Genomic DNA, 21,743 nt, shown 5'->3' on the forward strand with positions numbered 1-21,743 from the left:
TCTGGCCATCAGACCAGTGGGCTTGTGCTCAACTGTCTTCCCAAGAATGACCCCAAATGACGGAATGGGACTGAGCATGGGCCAGTTAAACGCCTGGAAGCAGTGCTCGGCCCTTCCTTTCCAGGACCCAGGAAACTCGCCTCTGGTGTCCTCAGTGGAAGCAGGAGAGGCGAGGAGATACGGGGGGCCCTGGCAGCCCCCCGCGAAATTACCTCCCGAATGTGTATTTGCTCTCAGCCCGGAAGAAGTAGATGTGGGACTTGAACTGGAGCTTGAAGACGTGCTCCTTGTGGATGCCGTCGGCCTCCCCGGGGAGGCTCACGCTGTAGCCCAGCAGCGGGAGGCTGGCCAGGGGGCAGTCGTCCTGGAAGGCAGCAGGGCACGCGCTCGGCACGCGCCCAGCCCCCGGCCCTCTCCCCACACGGCAGCGGCGGCGGGGCCAGGCTCGTTCGGAACCGAGGGGGTTCCGTGAGGGCGCAGTGGGCGGGCAGGGCGGTCCTGCAGTGCCAAGGGCAGAGCCCCCCTCAGGCTCGGTTAAGCACCCCTACCTGGTGAGTTTTGTAGAAGAACAAACAGAAATTGGTGAAGACCACCCAAAGCTTCTGCCAGCCGTTACTGTTCTTGAACTTCCTCAGCAGGTATCCCGAGAGCTGGTTCTGAAAGGAAAAGAAAAGCCTGTGGGCCTGGATGTCCAAGGACCGTCAGCCCCTAGACAGTCACTCTGCGGGCTCCGTCCTCGCAGGGGCCTCCTGGGAGCAGGTGTCTCCCCAGGATCACCCGCCACAGGCTTCCCTGGCTCCGCTCCGCACTGACGGGAACGCGGTGCCCTTCCCCGTGCCGCTCGGACGCTCTGCGCGTCGGCAGTTAACAATCTGAAGGATGGTAAAAAGTCTGGAGAACGAAGTAGAATGACGCTGTTTCTTTCCTGTCATCACAAATCCCCTGTAACAGACACGGAGCCCAGACTGGAAGGTTCTCAGACGGTGGGGGACAGGGGTGCCCCGTCAACAGAGGCCCACGCAGCCAGCTAACCCTGGTCCCGGCCCGCAGCGTGGCGCCCCTCTGGCAGGGCGAGGGGGAGCCGCCCCGCTCGGCCCCGAGTCCTGGCGCCGCTGTGCGCTGGCCCTTGTGCCCTCCGGTTGGTGCCACCACTTCCGTCCTCGTACCTCACTCTGGGGCGAGGCACACGGGACCGAATACATCCGCAGACGGCAGGGCCCTCCCCACGACGCAGGCCTCTGTCCCCGTCAGGGTTGGTGCTCACGAGGGCCCCGCACCTCTGACACGTGACGGGGTGGCACAGACGGCGGACGCGGTGTCCAGGGCCACTCCGCCGTCTTGCAGGCCCCAGCGAGCTGGCCACGCTCCCTGCTCCCCCCGCCGCCGTGTCAGGACCCCCCGCGCTCCTCGCCTGCTCTGCTGGTCCCTCCCCCGGCTTCGGCAGAAGCTCAGGACAAGTGGAGGCAGAGGTGGCCCGGGTGCAAAGAGGCCGCTCCCGGCGAGGGAGGCAGCCATCCCGGGATCCCGGGGCGACAGGCCCTTCAGAGAGAGCTCCTGACGGCACCCACCCGGCCCCGCCCACCCGGGCTGCTCTCCCCCGCCACCGTGGACCCCGGGTGCCCCATCAGCCCACACAAGCAGGGTCTCCGGTGGCCGCACCTCGACGGCCGCGCTGCGGTCGGCCCTGGAGATGCTGGTGGTGCGGTCCCAGCACACGTGCATGGCGGTGCTGACCCGGTGCTGGCCCGGCCCCCCTGAGGAGCAGCGGGCCCCGCGAGCGTCGTCTTCCGACTCCTCCAGAGAGACCTCGTCGGAGGGCCCTGGGAGAGAAGTCAGCCCCCGCTCAGAGGAGACGGGAGCCCCCCCCCCGCCCCCCGGCCAGCAGCAGGCAGGGAGCGAGACCACGCGCTGCTCCTGCCAGAAGAGCTCCCGCCCCTCCCGCCCGCCTGAAAGGTCCCTTGTGGACAGAGAGCACGTGGGCCCAGCGGGCTGCCCGTGACCAGGGGGACACCCACAGGAAAGCTTCCTTGTCTCCCGGGGGCCCAGGCAGCGCTCACCGCGGGGAAGGGGGCCCAGCACGCCGCCCGGCGGCGCCAGGGCCGAGTCGGCGCTGCTCTTGGCTGCATCGATGGCGGCGTTCAGGTCCCTCATCCACTTTTCTTTCTCCAGCCGGGTGCTGCGGGGCAGGGCCGAAGCTCAGCCGCTGGGCAGGGCCCACAGCCGGGGCTCCCGGCCGCGCCCCCTCCCACTGGGGGGCAGAAGGTCAGGGTGCCTGTTTCCCCCTCGTGCGCCCTGTCCTTCGGGTCCAGAGGGCTTGTCAGGACGCTGCGGGAGGCCCAGCCTGCATCCGCCACGCTGGAACGGGGGTGCGCTACCGGGTACTTTGTTCCTGGAACGGGTTTTTAAGTCTCTGGGGCTGTGAAGCTGAAATATGAGACTGGGTCCTCGACCATAATTAAGCTGCCAGGGTTTCCTGGTGGGAGTCCAGCGCCCTGTGCTATGACGTCAGCCAGCACCCCGCAGGACGGGAGCTGAGAGCCAGGCGCCGCCCGCCCGGACGCAGGACGACGCCTCCTTCGGAAGAAGCTGGGGACGCAGGCTCCCACAGGGGAGGGACCGGGCACAGCGTCCAGGCCGCCAGGAGCTCGGGTCGCCTTGCTGTCGACAGGGCACGGGGGGCGGGGAAAGCGTCCGTTTGCCACTGTGCTACGGCCCAGTCAGCTCCTGCTGCCCAGCTCCGGGGCGGGAGGCGAGTGACGCCAGGCCTCGGTGTGGCCGCCCCGCCGGGCTCCCCCCGCTAGCCCGCCGGCCCATCCCTCGAGCAGCCAGCAGTGTCACAGCCAGTCTCTGCGGATGGTCTCACGGTCACAAGCTCCCACGGACAGTGAAGCTGCTCCTGCGGCCGCGTAGCTTTGAAGCAGCGCTCAAGGGGCCGTGTGTCCCCGTGACCGCGACACTCTCACAACTCAGAGGGGACCAGGGCCACTGGGCTGTGGAACGTGGGCGGAAGGCCCTTACCTGGCTGCCACTACGACTGTCTTCTGAGCGGCGTAGATGGTGAAACAGTGCGGGACAGACCACTCATTCTCGCGTTCTTCCACCTGCGGACGGGAGAGGAGGCAGAGCGTGACCAGGAGCGGGGCTGGCGGAGCCCGAGCTTGCGGCGGGACACAGGTGCTGACCAAGCCCACGCCGACTCTACGAGGGGCTACAGGAGACACGAGGGATCCCCGCGCCATGGCGCCTGCTGCCCAGGTGGGCAAGCTGAGGGCCATGGGCACCTAACTACTCACTGGTGGGTCCAGCACTATTAGCTGAAAATCAAGCACGGGAAAAAATGTTGAGCATTTTAGTTGAAAAGGGAGTTGGACAATTCATGTTTATAAAGTGGTACCAAAAGCTAACAGAGTTAGATTCAGGCTAATCTCAGTTATGAGAGATTAAGAGAAATAACTCCAGAACAAAGTATTCCTTAATCAGACCTAAAAACCTAGAGGAGAAACTGTCCTCTGACCAAGTGAGCTTGTTCTAGGAATGAGGAAGGTGACTGATGGAACCCACCCTGTCACAAAGTCGAAGGGAGAAGAGTGACCATCCTCCTCCACATGCTGAAACACCTTTGCCAAAATCCCACATGTTATTTCTGATAATACCTCTTAGATACAAACAGAAGGAAACGGTGTCTTTCACAAGCCAAGAGTCACCATCCTTCCCTCCACAGTCAGGAGCGAGGGCTGGCTGTCTGTCCCCAGGAGCAGCCAGTTACAGGCGACCCCCCCCCCCGAACATGGGACGCCAACCACCGAGCCTCACACTGGACTTAAAAGGGTCTGAAACTAACATGAGCGCAGCCAGCAGGAGGTTATCAAGATGTCAGCTGCCCCCTCCAAGTCAATATGTAAATTTAATGCAGTTTCAACAGAAACGCCAATGGTGTTTCTTGAAGGAATTTGTCCAAATGACTCCGAAGTTGATTTAGAAGAATTAAATACTTGAGCAAAGAACTGTTTAAAAAGAAGGACAAGGGAAGGAAGTTACCCACACAGTGACTAACCCTTACACCGCCACTAATTAGAAGAGTGTAGACTGATGTTGGGACAGACAGAAATGGAACAGGGCCTTCAGAAAGAATCCAAGTGTAAAGACAAGAATTTCTTATATGATAAAGGCAGACTTTGGGATCAGTGAGAAAATGGAGGATGCAACAAATAATGGGAAAACTGACTATAGGAGGAGAAAATGTTACATCCCAATCTAAAAACATCAAAACCAACAAATTTTAGGCAGATCAGGTAAACGAGAAAAAACTGTAAGCCCATCAGGAAAGAACTCCCACACCAACATAGTCTTGGTGTGGGAAAGACTTTCTGAGCCCGTGCCAAGGACAGAAACCCTAAATTAGGAAAAGATGGACAAACTGACTACAGAAAAACGTCTAAGTTCACCCCTTCAACACGTATTCGTCGGGCCTCTGTGCCCGTGGCCATTCTAGGAACAAGACAAACGCGATCCCCGTCTGGAGGGAGTTTATAAACACTGAGGTGACACTGAACTGCAGGCAAAGTGACGGGAATTACGTACCTGGAAAGCACCTGAGACCTGGAAGGGTTTAGGAATGCTTTACAAACGCTAACAGGCCAGAGTGACAGACGCGGCCGGTGCCTCCTGGGGGAGGGCAGAGGGCGCAGGAAGCGGCCTTGCTGGCCGTCCCCGGGGCGCGGAGGACGGGGTGGACGGCCAGGGCTGCCCAAGGCTGGGACGGTGCAGGCGCAGACGGGCCTGGAGGGAAGGCCACCCGATCAGCCGCTCCCACAGCCACTCAGCGGGAACAGGGAGCCCCAGGCTCACATACACGCGTGGCTGTTTATCTCAAGGCCATAACTAAGGACGCGTAGAAAGATCCAATGGTGCTGTTTCTAATTCTGAAAAACTAGACGTAGCCAAAACGTCCAGTGCAGGGAGCTGGTTAAATAAACTGGGGCTCGGCGCGCCAATCCACTACCCATGGCTCCTGAGCCGGTGGCAGAAGCAGAGGACACGGGAGGACGTTCGAGATGAACTGCCGAGCAAAACCAGTGCGGTTACACAGCAGCTTGCGCAGGGCGTCCCCCGGATGACGGCGGAATGCCGACAGCACTCACTACCGGGCAGCACGATGGCGGGTGCTCCTCACTGTGCATCTTCAGCCTCTCCCTACGCTCAAGGCGTAAGTTTTAACGCAGACGGGGTCTGCTTCCAGGGGTGGCAGGGGAGGTCATTCAAACTGACCCCTGTTTGCTGAGAGTTGGAAAAGCTGAACAAATGTTACAGAGACACCCGTGGAGGCTCTGACGCTCTCTGGAAGGCGGTGCAGTGCCCAGCGTGCGGATGGCGGCGAGAAGGGCCAGACGCCACGAAGGAGAAAGGGGCGGAGGACGGCGCTGACGCTTTGGGAATTGGGAACTGGACAGGGGTCGGACCCCACCCATCCTACACCTGGATGGGGCCTGGCAGGGCTGCAGAGAGAGGTGTCCACCGCATAAGATGTTCTGGACAAACGGCACATCTTTATGGCAAAAACCTGAACCTGGCCGCCTATCTCTGCTGTTCCCAAAGATGGGTTCCAGGCCGAGTCTACACTCAAGGGGGAGTCTCTCCATGACCTTCAAGGCCACAGAAGGCACTGACCACGGAGGAGAAGACAGACCGCATCACATTAAGACGAAGAATTCCTGCTCATCAGAGACAACGTTAACATGCCACGCGGCACTGAGACGGTGGGGATGCGGACACGCCCTGGCGGCACGTGGTGTGGACAGAGCATGCGGTGCGGCCCAGGCCCTCAAGAGCTCTGAGGACAGAGCTTGCGCCTCTTCACGGGGTGGAGGTCAAAGGGCAAACGAGAGGCCACACAGCACGACTCAGGGGAGGTCGCCGCGAGCTTCCCGGAGGCCAGTCCTGACCTGCAGCCCGCCCTCTCTTTAGCGGTGGTGCTGTTTTACCATTTTAAAGCTGGGCGTGTGTGAAATAACTAATTATGATGGCGAAAGAAACCAAAATCGTCAGTATAAGAAAAAAGAGAGAAGTATAAAATCAAGGAGGTGAAAACTCTACAGTCTTAAGAATTAGGGGTCCAGCTTTCTCTTTCCAAAGCTGTGTCAGCACCCAACCCCTCCAGCAGCACGGTGGCCCCCGCGCCCGACCCGGGTTTTTCACGGCGTCCCCCCCACAGGACAGGGCCCCCTGGGAGGAGTGGGTGGGTCCCCGGCGGAGCTGGGCCTTGTCCTGCAGGGGCTGCTGGGCTCGGTCAAGAGGCCCTGCAGGGGCTGCAGGTGGGGCTGTTTGAGCACCAAGAACAGCAGCCATACCAGGGTGAAAAGGCACGAACAGCCCAGCAGGAGCTGCTACGCGGCACGGCCCCCGACCACCGGTCCGGACCCGCCCGGCGCCGGGCGCTCACCACCATGCCGCGCAGCGGAAGGAGCCCCCGGATCCGGAAGTGGCTGGTCCCCGAGGCGCCTCTGCTTGTGTACAGCAGCATGTCTGAGAACTGAGGGACCAGAAGCTGCAGATGAGTGAACTCTAAGTAACAAGGACTCAACATCTTAACAATCAGACCAACTTCAACTCCAAGGGCCCTGTGTGCTTACTCAGTTTGCTGGAGGTTTTTGGCAAAAAAGGGATTTTTGTTTCATTCATACAGTCATTTCGGCCAGGGGTGACCAGTAACCACATGGGCCAGCAGACCTCTTGGGCCAGTGGGAGGCGGTGGGGGGCTGGTCCTGAGAGTCACCCCCACCCAGGAAGGCTGGGGTTTGACTCCACTAGCTGGGCGCGAGGAAGGGAGCCGACAAAAGGGGACCTGCTGGCGGCAGGGACTCGCTGGGAGGACCTCTGGGCTCATGAGTAAGGCCCTGCGAACTGACGCTGGCACGAGCAGAGCGGTCCTGCAGCCGCGGGTGTGTGGATTTTTCTACCTTCTGGCTTTTGCTCATCCTGCAGACAGGTGTCCAGAACCCGGAATAAGGACCCTTATTTCTGCGACCCTCTCCTGGCTCCTGACAATGAGGCCGCCCGCCTGGACCGTGCCCATCGCACCTACCAGGAAGAACATCCTCTGCTGCAGGCCCTTCCTGGTGAGCTTGTGGAGGCAGCCCTCGCGGATAAACTCCTGCAAGACACCATCGGGGTCCCTGTGTGCTGGCCGAGGGCACCTCGGCAGATGGCACGTCACCCTCCACACTCCTCCGAGCCCCTCGCAGGCCCCCTCGGGCCCATCTGCGGCGCCCTCCTGCCCGGATGGATGCCTGAGGACCTGCCGTGCCGCTCCAGCCTCCCTCCCGTCTGCTCCCCTCAGTCAACCGCATCCTGTCTGGTGTCGGGTAACTCGGTGCCCGGTCTCTGAGCTCCCACAGGCCGGCTGCGCTGAGAGCTGGCACACAAGGCAAAGGGCACTGTTGAGGGGCAGCTTCTGGAAGGTTCCACCATGGAGATGACGTGAGTTCAGCTTGAGAAAAGCTGGGTGGGGCAGCTTGAGAATGGGAGGGAGGACAGGACACCTGGTTCCCACCAAACGTCACAGGGGACTTGTCAGCTGCCGCCCTGGCGCTTGAGCAGAGGATTCCTAAGGCCACGAAGGTGCTACAGCCCAGAGTGAGACCCTCCAGTGGGCTAAGGCTCAGCGGGAGCCCCCCGTGTCCCGGGCAGCCCTCTCCCCCCGGGACTCGGGGCTCCCCTCACCGCCGGGCCAGGCCCCGCACCTGCCTCCGGGGCACAGATGTCCGACATCCCTAACTGCCTGCGCCCCGGCTGAAGCACCGTCCCGGGGGCCCCGAACAGTCCGCTTTGGACTATTTCTGGGCACTCTTCTACCATCTGCTGTTCTATCAGACAAACAGCACGGGCTGGTGCCCCGAGAACACGCCCCAAGACCCCAGCCTTAGCAGCCCTCAGATGACCTGAGCAAGGGCACAGGGAGGAGAGCTCATCCAGTAATCCTCACGGACACAGCGAGATGCGAAACCAGCCCCAAGCCAAGGGACAGCCCTGCAGGAGGAGGAGGGCGGCCCCCTGCCCTCTCTGGGCCGCAGCTGGCAGGCCTTCCTGCCGCGGTCGCAGGGCCAGCTCCGCCGCTCCCCAGAGACCCCAGCCCTTGGGGGTATGCTCCCCGAGGCCCTGCCTCCTCGATGCCTGGCAGCGCTCACCCTCGGGGCCTCGTCACCCACCTTCAGTCCACAGCCCTGCCCTTCGACCCTGCGCTCAGGTAACTGGGGTGGTCTCGTCTCTGACTGATGCACGCATTTCACTCGGGGAGGCCAGGAACCCCGGGGGTTAAGGCGGGACTCGGGGACCCTGACTAATAGCAGCGGTGACGGCAGCAAGGCCGCCCCGGGGAGCCCGCCCCGGCCCCTGCTCTCTGTGGCTGCTCCTGTTTATTTGCCCCTCTGGTGACAGTTTCCTGGGGCCACCATCTATAAGTCACTGCGCGGGGCACTCAGAGAAACAACAATGTAACAAGAGCCCTCCCACCTCCCAGGAGCTCCCAGCCAGCAGCAGCCCTGGGAGGGAGGGGAAAGGGGCTGTCCTGGCTCCCGGCCAAGGCCCTGCTCCAGGAGGGCGAAAGCTTCCTGTCTCTTTAGTCTTGTTTCTTCGAGCTCATGGTCCCACGCCCGCAGCACCTTTCTTCTAACAAGGCTAACGCAAAACAGGATTTATACACCCACGCTGCAACACGCTTACGTTTGTGCTGAGACAGGAACACCCCTGTGCAACCCTTTTTTTTGGGGATCTTAGTTCCCTGACCAGGGATCGAACCTGCGCCCCCCGAGTCCAAAGCAAAAGGAATTAGTGACAGAAAGTAAGCAGCCCGGGAGACATACAGACCCACGGAATACAACTGAAGGTTCAGAAATGAACTCACGCTCCGTGGCCCACTGATTTTTGACAAAGGAGTGAAAACAGTTCAGCAAAGGTGTTGGGACAACTATATATCCACTTGGAAAAGAGCAAAGTTGGACCCATATCTCACACCATATACAAAACTCAAAATGATCAGCTCTAAATGTAAGAGCTAAAACATAAACAACTTTTAGATGAAAACACAGGGGTAAATCTTCATACCTTGGACTAGGCAATAGTTTCTTAGCTATGACACCTAAAGCACAAGCAACCAAAGAAAAAATAGACAAATTAGACATCAGCTAAATTAAAAACTTTAATGTTGTAAATGATACCACCAAGAAAGTGAAAAGATAACCCACAAAATGGGAGAACATATTTGCAAGTCATATTCTGGTAAGGTCTGGTATCTAGAGTAGATAAGGAATCTCGCAACAGTAAAAACACAAACAACCCAATTAAAAGGTGGGGAAAAGAGTTGAATAGGCATTTCTCCAAAGAAGGCACAGAAATGGCCAATAAACATACGAAAAGATGCTTGATGTTAGTCACTAGGGAAACGCAAATCACAAGCACGAAGAGATGCCACTATGTACCACCAGCATGGCTAGGATCAAAGACACGACATGGAGAAGTGGGAACCATCCTGTACCCCTGGTGGGAACGTAAAGCGGTGCAGCCACCGTGGACAAGTCTGGCGATTCCTCAAAGTGTTAAACACAGAGTAACCACGTGACCCGGCAATTCCACTCCTAGGTATGTACGTTTGTGCCCAGGAGAAATGAAAACACATGTTCACACAAAGACTTGTACGTGACGTTCACAGAAGCACTATTCACAATGGCCGAAAAGTGGAAACAACCCAAGTGTCTATCAGCAGATGAACAGGTAACCAAAATACGGTGTCTCCAGAGAATGAACACTACGCAGGCACAAGAAGGAATGAAGCCCCAACATAACACACAACACGAATGAAGCTTGAAGACACTGCGCTGAGTCAGAGAAGTGAGACACAGAAGGCCGCACACCGTGAGAGTCCATGTGTATGAAATGTCCGGAGAGAAGTCCAGAGACAGGAGGCCGGGGAGCGGGGCGGGGGTGGCTGCTAACACGGATGGGGTCTCTCTTGGGGGAATGAAAACGTTCTGGAATTAGTGGTGACGGCTGCACAACCTCATGAATATACTGAAAGCCACCGAGCCAGACATTTTGAATTACATCTCAATTAAAACCAGTGAAGTAACCAGTTCACAGAACTTTCTCAAAGCCACTCACCCTGCCGGGAGCAATGAGGTTCTCTATGCCGACCAAGTCCCGCTGCAGCTCCATCAGCTTCTGGAGGTTCTCCAGCCGGGCGAGGCTGTGCTGGAGGGTGGAGGTCACCTCCGTGATGGCCTTGAGGGCTTCTGCGTGGAGAGGTCCCTCAGTACAGGTGCCCGGGCAGGGGAGCTGGGGGTGGCATGGACGAAACCCTCCACCCACCAGTTTGTGGCAGGAACTGACAATTTAAAGGTGGTTTTAACTCCAAGAGCATTGTACGCAAACTCCTCACAGGACTGCCAGGGACAGCAAGTGTGGGTCCCTGCAGATGACCTGAAACTTGGACTTGTTCGGCCCAAACTGCTGACTAGCTCACACTCAGGCTCGGTGAAGAGAAAGGGGGCAGTCTTTATAAACAACTATTTAACGTTACGGGCAAAGCAGCGTCGCCCGCCCTCGTTTTAGCTGTGCTGCTCTTCTTTCACATTTCCCTTAAAATGCATGGAAACATTTTGGGCAATTTTGTCCCTTCCTTTTTGGCAAACACGAAACACTTGCTTTTAGGATGCAGAGGAAGGGCGCTGTCCACATCATACAGTCCGTTTTCTTCCCTGTACGTCAGAAAGTATCTGATCTATTCTCAGGACACCGGGAGGCCCGGTGGAAGGAAGGGCTACCTAGTTCTTCACCTTGTACGTTTAGAGACAGACAGTGGTGACCCGGCCTGAGAAGCAGTGACTTCCTGCTCTACGTTTGTGCTGCAACTGGAAGTCAGTCCTATCTGAGGTCACAAGGGTCAGGGTTTATTCCTTCGTCGCTCTCACCAAAGCGAGGAATGACAAAGCCCACCGACATCAGAAGCTTCCCTCAGGCCACGTGGCCCCCAGGCGTGCGGTTCACAAGCCGACCACCGCCCCGTCCCCCCGGCGCCGCGGGCGGAGGACCGGGTGCCCGCGGGGGCGGCGTGCCGGGCGCGCACTCACCGCGGCGGTCGGCGCGGTCCTGGTCGCAGCGGCCGGGGTCCTGGCGGTCGGGGGCGCACAGGCGGCGCAGCAGCAGCCGGTAGTGGCGCAGGCGCTGCAGCGGCTTCAGCAGGAAGGCGTTGAGCGGCAGGTAGCAGACCTTCTGCAGCTCGAAGTCCCGGCGCAGCGCCTCCAGCCTCCGCAGGCGCCTGCTGGCCGCTTCCAGCTCCGTCAGGACCTCGTGGAGCCTCTGGAAGTGGCGGGTGAGCGTCTGCGGGGCGGGGGGCGGCTGAGCGGCTGCCCCCGGGCCCCGCCCGCGCGCCCCTGTTAGGTCTCGCCCGACCCCGGTCTGCCTCGGTGGGCATCACAGGGGACCCGCCGGCCCGGCGGCCGCGCGTGCATGTGGACCCTAAGCTCACGCGGCGCGCCTCCGCCTCCGGGACGCGTTCACCGCCCGCCCCCAAAACCGGGGGCCTGGAGGCACGGCGGGCCTCGGGGGCGGGGCCTCGGCGACCCCACCGGTCCCGGTCCCGCGAGAGCGCCGAGCGCTGGAAGCACGACCCGCGCCGCCGCCCGGAGCGCTGAGGCCCGAGGAGAGGCCGGGAACGGGAGGGAGCCCAGAAGCCCCGTCTCGGGGTCGAGCTCAGCAGGAGCGGCTGCACCGGCCCGCGGCCCTGAGGGGCCCTGAGGCGGGACGCAGCCCTCGGGGAGCGCTCTGCATCCTGAGGAGAGCGCGTCGGGGCGAGTGGCGGCCGGCGGCAGCGCTGCGCTGGGCGGAAGGCGGCTCTCAGCGGACCTGCCCTGGGGGGGGGCGTGTCCCGAGGAGGGCGGTCCCCGTGGACACAGCGCGCGGAGGGGGGCGCGGGCTGAGCTGTATGCCGTCCTCGCGGGACGCTGAGCTTCCTGAGGGGAGAGCCGCCCTGCCCGTGCATCACTCTCCGGGGAACAGCGTCCTGACGGGAGGCCGGCGGCCACACGGCCAGCTGCTAGGTCGAGAGCCGCGCGCACGCCCGCGCTACCTTTAACTGAAGCATGCTGCTGAGCAGGACGTCCCCGATTCGTCGGTGGTCGCCTGTGGCCTGGGCACTGGAAGACCCCTCCCTGGAGCGGAGACGGACAGACACGGTCAAAACCTCGCGACAGCGTGCGAGATACGCTTCGCGTGCTGCCAGGGCCACGGCGGGTCCCAGGCTCAGCAAGACCAGCACCGAGAGGCTCTGAGGGCGAGGCCATCCTCGACAGAGGCAGTTGTCACATCCCAGCCGTCCGCGAAACGGCGGTGGCCAGGCAAAAAAGGGTCTCCTTTGAGCCTGCTCCTGTCCCCGCCTCTGGGGTAGGGTGAGTGCACGCGGCGTTACCTATGGACTAGCGCTGGCCGTCTCGGTGGAACAGTGGCCCTTGTGAATTAGCTAGGAAGCCGGCACGCGGGGCGTTACCAGAGCGCCAGCCTCTGCTCCACCTCGCGCAGGAAGCCTCTGTGGAACTCGTAGATGGGGTCGATGTTGGAGAAGAGCAGGGTCATCAGGTCCGCAGGCATGGCGTCCGCCTTGACCACGGCGCTCCGGAACCACTGCCGGGACAGCTCAGGGTGACCAAGGGACCCGGCCCCCGACGACGCACGGCGCCGACCCCGGGGCCCCCACCAGTGCCGCGGCTGACCAGCCAGTTTTCACAACATTAGAAAGCAATTCTGGGTGAAAAGCTTCAAAGGGAGATATTCCCAGGTTCACAATCGGACCCAATATTCTGACCTGACGTAGACATGTTTTAAGGCAGATACATTTAACAGAACACGTACACATACACACACACGCAGGTCTCACAATGGCCAAGAGCCGTTTCTCAGTGGGGGGGGGGGGATGCTCTGTCTCTGGCCCGGATTTAAGAAGTATTAAGAAAATCAAAGCAACAAAGGACTTAGGTTTCATACCACGGTAATAACTTCTAAATCCTTCAGGTATGTTCGCTCTGTAGCAAGAATCTCCTTTGCTATGAAATAGGCCTCGTCCACGGGCGCACACTGCAAGAAGTGCAGACAGCGTGAGCGTGTGGCGCCGGCCACGTCGCCGACGGTCCTAACGCTCCATCTCTTCCGCTCAAGGTAACGCTGTCATGTGATCTTCACGTGCACTTCCTGAGAGAGTCACTTCTAAGTAAAGACATAAGCCCAGCTGTATCTCCCCCAGATGTTTTTCTCATTTTATATTATTCTTTTTGAGAAAAGAACTGCTGTTCAAACAGCAACATATAGTGAAGCTAATTACTCGTTTTGTGATGAAATTATTGTTCAGATATCACTCACAGGACTGTAGCTGCTTAACACACAGATACAGGCACACCTCAGAGATGTAGCGGGTTGGGTTCCAGACCACCGCAATAAAGCAAATATTGCAACGAAGTGAGTCACATGAATTTTTTTGGTTTCCCAGTGCATATAAAATTACATTTCCCCCATACTGTAGTCTATTAAGGGTACAACGGCCTTGTGTCTTTCCTCCTTTTTTTTTTTTTTTTTTGGCCATGCTGCACAGCTTGTGGGATTTTAGTTCCCTGACCAGGGATTGAACCTGGGGCCATGGCAGTGAAAGCACCGAGTCCTAACCACTGGACCGCCAGGGAACTCCCACATTATGTCTAAAGAAACAATGTACATACCTTAATTAAAAACTACTTAATTGGGACTTCCCTGGTGGCGGAGTGGTTAAGAATCTGCCTGCCAATGCAGGGGACACGGGTTCGAGCCCTGGTCCGGGAAGATCCCACATGCCGCGGAGCAACAAAGCCCGTGCGCCACAACTACTGAGCCTGCGCTCTAGAACCTGTGAGCCATGACTACCGAAGCCTGCGCGCCTAGAACCCGTGCTCCGCAACGAGAAGCCCGCGCACCCAAACAAAGAGGAGCCCCTCCTCCCCACAACTAGAGAAAGCCCACAGGCAGCAACGAAGACTCAATGAAGCCAAAAAAACCCCAAAACAAACAAACAAACAAAAAAGACTACTTAATTGCTAAAAATACTAACCATCATCTGAGCCCTCAGTGAGTGGCAGTAGTAACATCAAAGCTCACTGACCACAGACACAACAATCATAATAATAATGGAAAAGTTTGAGGTATTGTGAGAATTATCAAAATGTGACACAGAGACACAAAGTGAGTAAATACTATTGGAAAAATGGTGCTGGCAGACTTGACACAGGGTCACCACAAACCTTCCATTTGTAGGGAAAAAAAAAGCAGTATCTGCGGAGCGCAATAATACGAGGTCTGCCCATACATGAATGTATGTGATTATAAACAATCAAGCCTAACTCACACAGAAGTCATTAAAATTGCCAAGCAGCGTACGTTTTATCCGTGCCTGCGGTTAGAGCCCGAGGCTGGCTGCCGTGGCCCAGCCCCGGGGCTCTTAAACCTGCGTCAGGGCCGCTGGCCGTCTGCAGGGGCCACAGGCCAGTCGGCGGTGATGGGACCCTCAGGAGCGGGAAGGGCAGCGCTGCGTTCCCAGCGAAGCACAGGCCTCATGCCCACCGGGGCCGGGGACTGTGTCTTGTCCCTGCAGGGCCCCACCCCGCCCTGAGCACACCTCAGATAGCCGCCTCCGCCTTGGTCAAGGTCCCGGTGCATGGCCGACCCTCCACTCTCTCCTACCTGGCGGACACCTGGTCCTGCTCCGTCCCCGCACGCTCGCCCGCTGCTCTTCCCCCAGGCGGAGGATTCAGGGCCGACCCTCCCGTGTCCACCGTGCCAACAGGCACCTGGGACGTGCCCAGGAACAGAGGTCCCTGCCCTCGAGCTGACAGCCTCCCAGGCAGGAAAGCAACTCCAGCTACCGGGGAAGTGACCCAGCCGGGCAGCAAAGCGCACAGAAGGACGAAGGGAGCAGGTGGGGTGGAGGCTGGCAGGACAGACAGCTGCCTCCTAGAGAGGGCGGGGCCGGGCGGCTGGGCGCCAGCCCAGAGGTCAAGGATTGGGGGTACAAGGTGAGCCAAGTGGTCACCGGCGGGGCGGCAAGGCAGGGTGTTTGGGGCCTATCTGAGCACATGGTGGTGCGTGGGGCCCAGGATGTGTCTGGGGGCGGGGGCTGGTCAGGAGGCGCAGGGAAGGGCGAGCCAGGCTGAGGGGTGGTGACCCTGCCGGTCAGGGTCCGGGTGGGTGGAGGCGGCCAGTCGGCTGAGGGAAGGAGTGCAGCAGGGCGAGGGTCTGAGTCTGCAGGTGACCCGTTTGGGGAGGAAGATGAGGCCGGGTTTGCACCGTGGGGTCTGAGACTTCTCCCTGGGGCCCTGGGGAGTTTAGGGAGGTCGCGGCAGCAGAGGCCGCTCCTCCTGTGTGTCCCGGAGGCCACTGCTACGGCAGCCGCCCCCTCAGCTGTGGGACACTGGGAGGTTCCACCTGACCCTTCACAGCCTGTCCTGCTGTCCTCCCTCTGGGACTTGTGTGTGGAGCGTCCGCAGGCTGCTTCTCATGCCAGCTTTTCCCACACCACTGGCAGCTACATGGTCCTGCGCCATCTCCTGGTGTCCCGCCCCAGACACCTGCAGGCCGCCTTTCCAAACTTCGTGCTCGTCAATTCTTTCTTTCTGGGCTTCATGCTATTAAAAAATGACTTCTTCAAATCCACTGAAAAAATCACTGAGCTTGTGTGCTCAGTGAGCTCTCTGGGGTCAGAGCGGCCCCAAGAGGCCCACGGTCCTGGTCTGGGAGGCTTCGGCCCTCCCTGCCCTGGTCTCCCTGTGGCCAAGCGTCCCGGCTCTGGTCCGGATTGCGGACACGTCACACGCACGCTGCCGGTGAGGGTTTCCTGCCTGGGTCCCCACTGAGGCCCGAGACCAGCTCCTCTCCCCGTGGCGGGTGAAGGTGCCCAGAGAGACGCTCGGAAACCACCACGGCAACATCACCTCTGAGGTCACAGTGATACTGCAGGTGCCAAGGGGACGCCAGCAGTAGAGCGGTCAGCAGCAGCTCGTGGATGGCCAGCCTGGGTAGCCAGGGCCAACCCCTGATTTCCAGAGCAAAGAGCACCTCGTAGGAAACTCAGTGGAGAGAAAGCAAAGCAGCTGCTGCTCTGCCAGCCACACCAGCAAGCAGACCTGCCCGCAGGCCCCGGGTCAGAGCAGAGCGAGAGGCCCTGCTTTGTCCCCACAGAGCCCCGAGCCTGGTGCCCACACACAGGCAGGGGAGCAACCCCACCTTCCCTTTCAGGCCTTCCCAATACTGTGCGTCCCCAGCAATTTCTATTAAAAAGGAGAAACAGCACAGCAAGTGGGAGACACGGTAAGGAGGAGGGATTCCAGGAAGCAAGCTGGCACGCGGGCTCCGAGGGAGGGTTGGGCAGCCCCCCCGCCCCCAGCTGGGCAGTCAGATGCCGGCGCGGGAGCCCAAGGCCTGGCCAGCTGACGCCGAGGCTTCCAGGACCTGCCAGGGGAGTCATCAGGAAACCTGGGGGTCTCCCAGTGCGCATCTGGCGGGCCGGGGCCTCGCTGGCGATGCTTCAGGCTATGGCCTCACCAGCGAGCGGGCACGTTTCTCTGCCTGGTCCGTGGCGCTCTGCCTACCGACCCCGCTCTTCCCCGAGGTGGAACAGGAGCCTGCGGGTCAGCTGCCTCACCTCCCCGGCGAGTCCACACGCCCAGCCCCTGGGACGCATCTCCAGAACCGCCTCAGCCACCAGCCCCACGGCCTCGCCTGACCCACAGGCCTCCTCCCAGCAAAGCGGGGAGGCTGAGGCCCCCAGGATCCAGCCCCGCACTTGGAACCTACGGGCGCCAGGAAGGTGAAAGGAATAAGGAGGCCCATCTAGGCACAGAGGGACCCCGAGCGCCCCGGAGGTGGTGGGAGGGTCTCAGGACTGGGGAACCCCCAGCCCCTGCTGCCCAGGCCCCCAGCAGCAAGCACCCCGGGGCCACCCACCTTGTGTCTCGGCTCCTCCTGGTCGTCCATCCCGGCTCCGCCAGCGTCGCTGAGGACGGGGCTCAGCAGGGGAGTGCAGCCCTGCTCGGCTGGGCCCAGTGGGCTCAGGCTCGGTGGGGTCTTCCGGGTGGACGGAAGCTGAGGACTCGCCATGGAAAGGCCTGGAAGTGAACGGGCGATGGAGCGAGAGATGAAGAAGGGCAGACCCGAGGGACAGCACCTGCCACCAGGCCCTTCCGGGGACACGCAGGCCTCAGTGTGACATAAAGCAACGGCGAGAACAGGTGACAAGTGAGAGCCCGCTTCCCCAGAGAACCTCCAGGGCGGCTTGGCCCAGGGCTCTGGGTTCCCGGGGAAGATGCGGCCGCGATAGAGCCAACGGGGAGGAGGGTGCACACGTAAGAGGCCAAACTGAAGCTGACTTATCTGGAAAAGAACGTGTATTCTAAGGCTAACCATTCACTTAAAAAACTGGATCACACTCGTCATACTGTTTTCTACTTCCTTGAATTGTTCGTTAGCAAGGATTTTATTCTGATTTCTAGAATCATACCACAAAAGTAACTAATACTTAATTTTTTCCCCTTCTGAAAATAATGTTTGCTTTTGACCAGACTGAAGCCAAAATTCTGGCCTCGTTCTATCTCATCCAACATTTTGGGATCAAGAAATTCTCTTTTCTATTTAAAAAAATCCTCAAAGGTTTATTTCTAATGTTTTTCTATGAGAGATTAGTAACTATTAAATGCCACATTTGAAAGTTACCTTAAAGCAGAGTTTTAGAGACATTTAACTGTTCAAAAGCAATTTAAGATAGAAATTTACCTTGAGTTTATAAATGTAGAGCGTTTTAACACCCAAACTACCATTATCTCTAAGTATGATTATTAAGTCGGTTTACAAAACGCTAGAAGTAACACAATGGGTTTCAAAACGAGATCCTTTCACACCGTGATTGGGGACCAAATGCAGTTGCCCACGGTGACCAGTTTATAGACCCAAAACTTGGTTTATTCAGCCTAAAGCGTGAAGTGTGTAGGAGGCAGGCTGGTGCCGAGAGCTTCCTGCTGGCGGGGCTGCCACACACAAGGCCCTGCAGCCCTCCAGCGTGGCCTGAGGGCGGGGGGGAGCCCTTATTTTCACATTGACAAGTTCAGAGCTCTGGGAAGCGGGGACCCCACCCAGGGCTTCTGCGGATGGGCTACCAACGCTGGACAGCAGAGCTCTCCTCTGGGATTCTCACAACCACACAGATTTAAGACACAGAGAAACGTTCACTGACATTAGAAAACCTGGACAACGTAAGAACGTGAAATTATTGGAACCAGTTTTATTAAAATCTGCTTTTATTACACATTTAAAGTAAGCTAAGCCACCTTAAAAGAGCGTGCCTTGCCTACGTCCCCTCCCCCGACAGGCCTGCACTGTCACTTCTGCGGGACCAAAGCGACCGAGGGCTCTGGGCTGTGCCCGAGCACGGCTCCTCTGGCTGCAGAAGAGGCTCGTTTCCCGGCGAGCAGCTCAGGATCACACTCCAAGGTCCGCTGTGTCCCTAAGTAGCCCGGAATTGCATAATGAGACACCTCTATACAGTGAAAGTTCAGAAAAGATGTAGAAGCTACTAATAGGCTACTTATTCTTCCCAGGTATGTTGCTCGAGGTGTGAGCACCAAGACGCTCACCCGCGCCGGTTCTGCGAACAAGTCCACGGGGTGACCCTCGCGTCTTCCCGCCCCGCACAGCCCTCCCGCCCGACAGGAAGCTACGAGTGCACGGTTTACCACAGAGTTCTTGCAAAACCTGACTTTATTTTTACAGAGCAGAAGGGGACAGGCGAGGAGGTGGTGTTAGCTCTGAAGCCTCCTGTGACAAGGCTGCAGGCAGGCCCGGGCAGGGTGGGCTCGGCGGCCGACAAATGGGCCCACGAGCAGGAGGCCGAAGCCCAGCAAGCGACCCCCTCGGGACAAACAGCTCGTCTGGAATAAACTGTTTTGGTTCTAGGGAGGTTAAAAGCCATCGCTGATATTATCACTGTAGACAAGGCTGCCCTCACATCTGCAGGTTCCACATCTGAAGATTCAATCAATGAGGACGGAATATATCGGGGGGAAAAACGTTCCAGAAAGGCCCCAAAAGCAACACTTGAATTTGCCGCTCTGGCAACTATTTACACAGCATCTTACATTGTATTTACAACTATTCACAGAGCGTTTACACTGGATTAGGTGTTGTACCTAATGTAGAGATGATTTAAAGTATCCGGGAGCATGTGGGTGGGTTGTATGCAAATATGACGCCATCTCACATTAGAGACTTCCCTGTAAGGGGTTCTGCTATCTGTGGGGTCCTGGAACCAATCTCCCGTGAATACCAAGGGACAACTGTACTTATTATTTCACAAAAATTGTCAACTCACAGTTTAGTGACTCGATTAAAAAGCACAACAGACATTAAACATTTGTTTTTATTAAATCTGTCAGCCGCATCAAAATGTAATACATCATACCTACATCAAATTCTGTCAACACAGACGCTACGAGATGAAGTGAACAAATCTGCGAGGAGCTTTTTCAAGCAAGTGGCAGTAAACAAGGCTGCTGGAGCGTGCGGGCCACTGCTTCTCTGTTGTGACGCCGGTAACGCGTGGGCCCTACACCCAGAGCGTGCCCGTGGGGCCGTGGCTCTGCTGGCCGCTTCCAGGAGCGGCCAGGGCGCCTGAAGCCTGCTCTGGACCGTGTGGTGGCGTGACAGGCTCTGACCTTAGAAAGCCCGGTCCACGTGGACGACCTGTATTAGAATGCACACCAACAGGCAGATGGCTTAAGCATTTTTAAGATGCTAAATGTCAAGTTTTAGGTGCCACAGAATATGTGTAGCCTTAACTGACATGGTGAAGAATCTAAAATGTTTGTAAACCCAGACTTCTGCGTCCAAGGTTCCTCTACTGTCAAACAGCCAGGAGGAGTCAATGTTGCTCTGAGTCACAGGACCCGCTCACACGTAGGTGGTGCGCTACTGCCCCACCGTGGCACCGAAAACCACCAAATCCTTGCAGACGAGACAGGTCTGGAAACGCTTCCAAAAGGAAACGCTTTGGGATGGGTGGACAGCTCTCCGTTTCTGCTGTCCACCCGGAGTCCACAGGCAGCCTCTGCTCCCAAACGTGCAAGGTTTGACCGTCTCCAAAAAAACACTGAAAAGGTAAAACTTTCATCTCAGTCACTCAGCAGTGAGCCACCCTGGGAGATGATTTTCTCTGTGGCATTCTTTATTTCCAAACATTTCTAAATATCCATCTTATAATTTTTGACATCGTTTTGAGAAGCGCAGTACAGTGCTTTGTGTAACCTCCTTATCGTCTGACCAGGTGATGAAAGAGAAACATCACATTTAGACAGGAAGCTCAGCTACTTTTATTTCATACCTTTAAATTCTCTCCTTCAAAACTCTGTAATAAAATAAACAATTTTGAAACTTTTTGCCTTATAGCGGAGCAAGAGTCAGCTCCAGTTTGGAAAATTCAAGGTCAAGTTTGAAGGTTAACATGATGGAGAGAGTGTAAGATCTGGAAGCTCCCTCTATGGCTGGAACAGTGACCACTAATCCCATAAGAAAAGGGAAAAGCTGATTTTTCTGAAGAACCCAGGTAAGCGTGACCCTGATGAGTCGCAGGAAACCACGTCTGGCTCCACTTCTGAACTAGGATGTCACGAGTCTCTCTTATAGGAAATATGGTTCATAAAATAAAAGTAGGAGGTAAAAAAGTGGCTACTCCGAGAGGTCCAAGCTCCAGCTCACCCCTTCTTCCTGCTGTGTGTTTGTCCGTCTCCCAGGGCTGTGACGGCTCAGTCTGGAAATGGCTGTGGTCACCTGAGACTCAGGGGGTGACGTCTACACTCATGGCACACCCAGGGGCATTTTCCCAAGTCTTCTCTTCTGTTTCCTTCTAAGCAAACAAGACTCCTTCCTTGTTGAGAAAAACGGGGGTGCCAACCTACAACTCATTCACACTCTGGGCCATTTGTCCGGATGACGCCCGCCAGGTGTGGGGTCTCCTCTGCGCGACACGTGTAGGTCGTGTAGGTGGTCCAGGGGGCGCGTCCTTGTTCTAATAAATGACACATTTTGTCTGAAGTTTGAGAAGCTGTGACTTATGGATCTTCTGAACTATTGGAGCGACAGAGGCAAGGGCCCCGAAACAAACTATTCAAGTAAACCAGGAAGTGCGTAGGTGATGTTCGTTAGGAAGGAGATGCAACCTGAGTGAACGTTCTTGGAAAGTAAAGGCCACACAATTTTTACCCTCCTAACTGGTCACCCTGTACATCTACTGGGTTCATCACGGAGGTGTCGCCACCTCATCCCCGCGGGGGTGACAGCAGTGGGGGGCGTCAGTGAGGAACGGGCTGGTGTGATGGGGGAAGAAGTGGAGACCCCCGTGAACCACTGTCCTCTGCTCTAAGGCGGGGTCTCCCAGGGAGTTCATGCCAACAGGAGCTTTTCTAGACGCTGCCAGCCGCCTCCCGCCCCCAGCACACTGGGCACCAGGTGCCTCGAGACCCCAGAGGGAGCCCGGCCCCCGCCCCGAGGGGCCTGCGCCGCCCCGAGCAGCCCGTCCTCAGCCGGCTTGCTGCAGCCGCTGCGCAGGAGTGGGGCAGCCCCGAGGCCTGAGAGGGGCTGAAGAGGCGGGCAGCTCCGCGGACGCAGCAGAAGCTCGCGGCAGCCGAGAGGGGGTC

General features: G+C 58.0%; 1 protein-coding gene across 6 annotated transcripts in view; it reads right to left on the bottom strand.

Moving 5' to 3' along the window:
* The window catches only part of FARP2 (FERM, ARH/RhoGEF and pleckstrin domain protein 2), an 89,224-nt gene that overhangs the window by 605 nt on the left and 66,876 nt on the right, over positions 1 to 21,743 (bottom strand). For 4 of the 6 annotated variants that reach the window (XM_082396032.1, XM_082396033.1, XM_082396030.1 and 1 more), the window contains 13 exons: positions 17,008 to 17,168; positions 13,030 to 13,119; positions 12,536 to 12,669; positions 12,119 to 12,200; positions 11,121 to 11,370; positions 10,153 to 10,283; positions 7,082 to 7,150; positions 6,440 to 6,529; positions 3,019 to 3,101; positions 2,058 to 2,176; positions 1,660 to 1,820; positions 549 to 656; positions 213 to 364 (listed from right to left, as the gene is read on the bottom strand). In XM_082396032.1, coding sequence (XP_082252158.1) covers positions 213 to 364; positions 549 to 656; positions 1,660 to 1,820; positions 2,058 to 2,176; positions 3,019 to 3,101; positions 6,440 to 6,529; positions 7,082 to 7,150; positions 10,153 to 10,283; positions 11,121 to 11,370; positions 12,119 to 12,200; positions 12,536 to 12,669; positions 13,030 to 13,119; positions 17,008 to 17,168 — 1,630 coding nt within the window. The remainder of the gene's footprint in view (positions 1 to 212; positions 365 to 548; positions 657 to 1,659; positions 1,821 to 2,057; positions 2,177 to 3,018; positions 3,102 to 6,439; positions 6,530 to 7,081; positions 7,151 to 10,152; positions 10,284 to 11,120; positions 11,371 to 12,118; positions 12,201 to 12,535; positions 12,670 to 13,029; positions 13,120 to 17,007; positions 17,169 to 21,743) is intronic. The other 2 variants (XM_082396035.1, XM_082396034.1) reach the window with 2 other exon arrangements.

This window comes from Balaenoptera borealis, assembly GCF_965194805.1.
Source record: "Balaenoptera borealis genome assembly, chromosome: 6".
In the NCBI taxonomy this organism is placed as follows: Eukaryota; Metazoa; Chordata; class Mammalia; order Artiodactyla; family Balaenopteridae; genus Balaenoptera; species Balaenoptera borealis.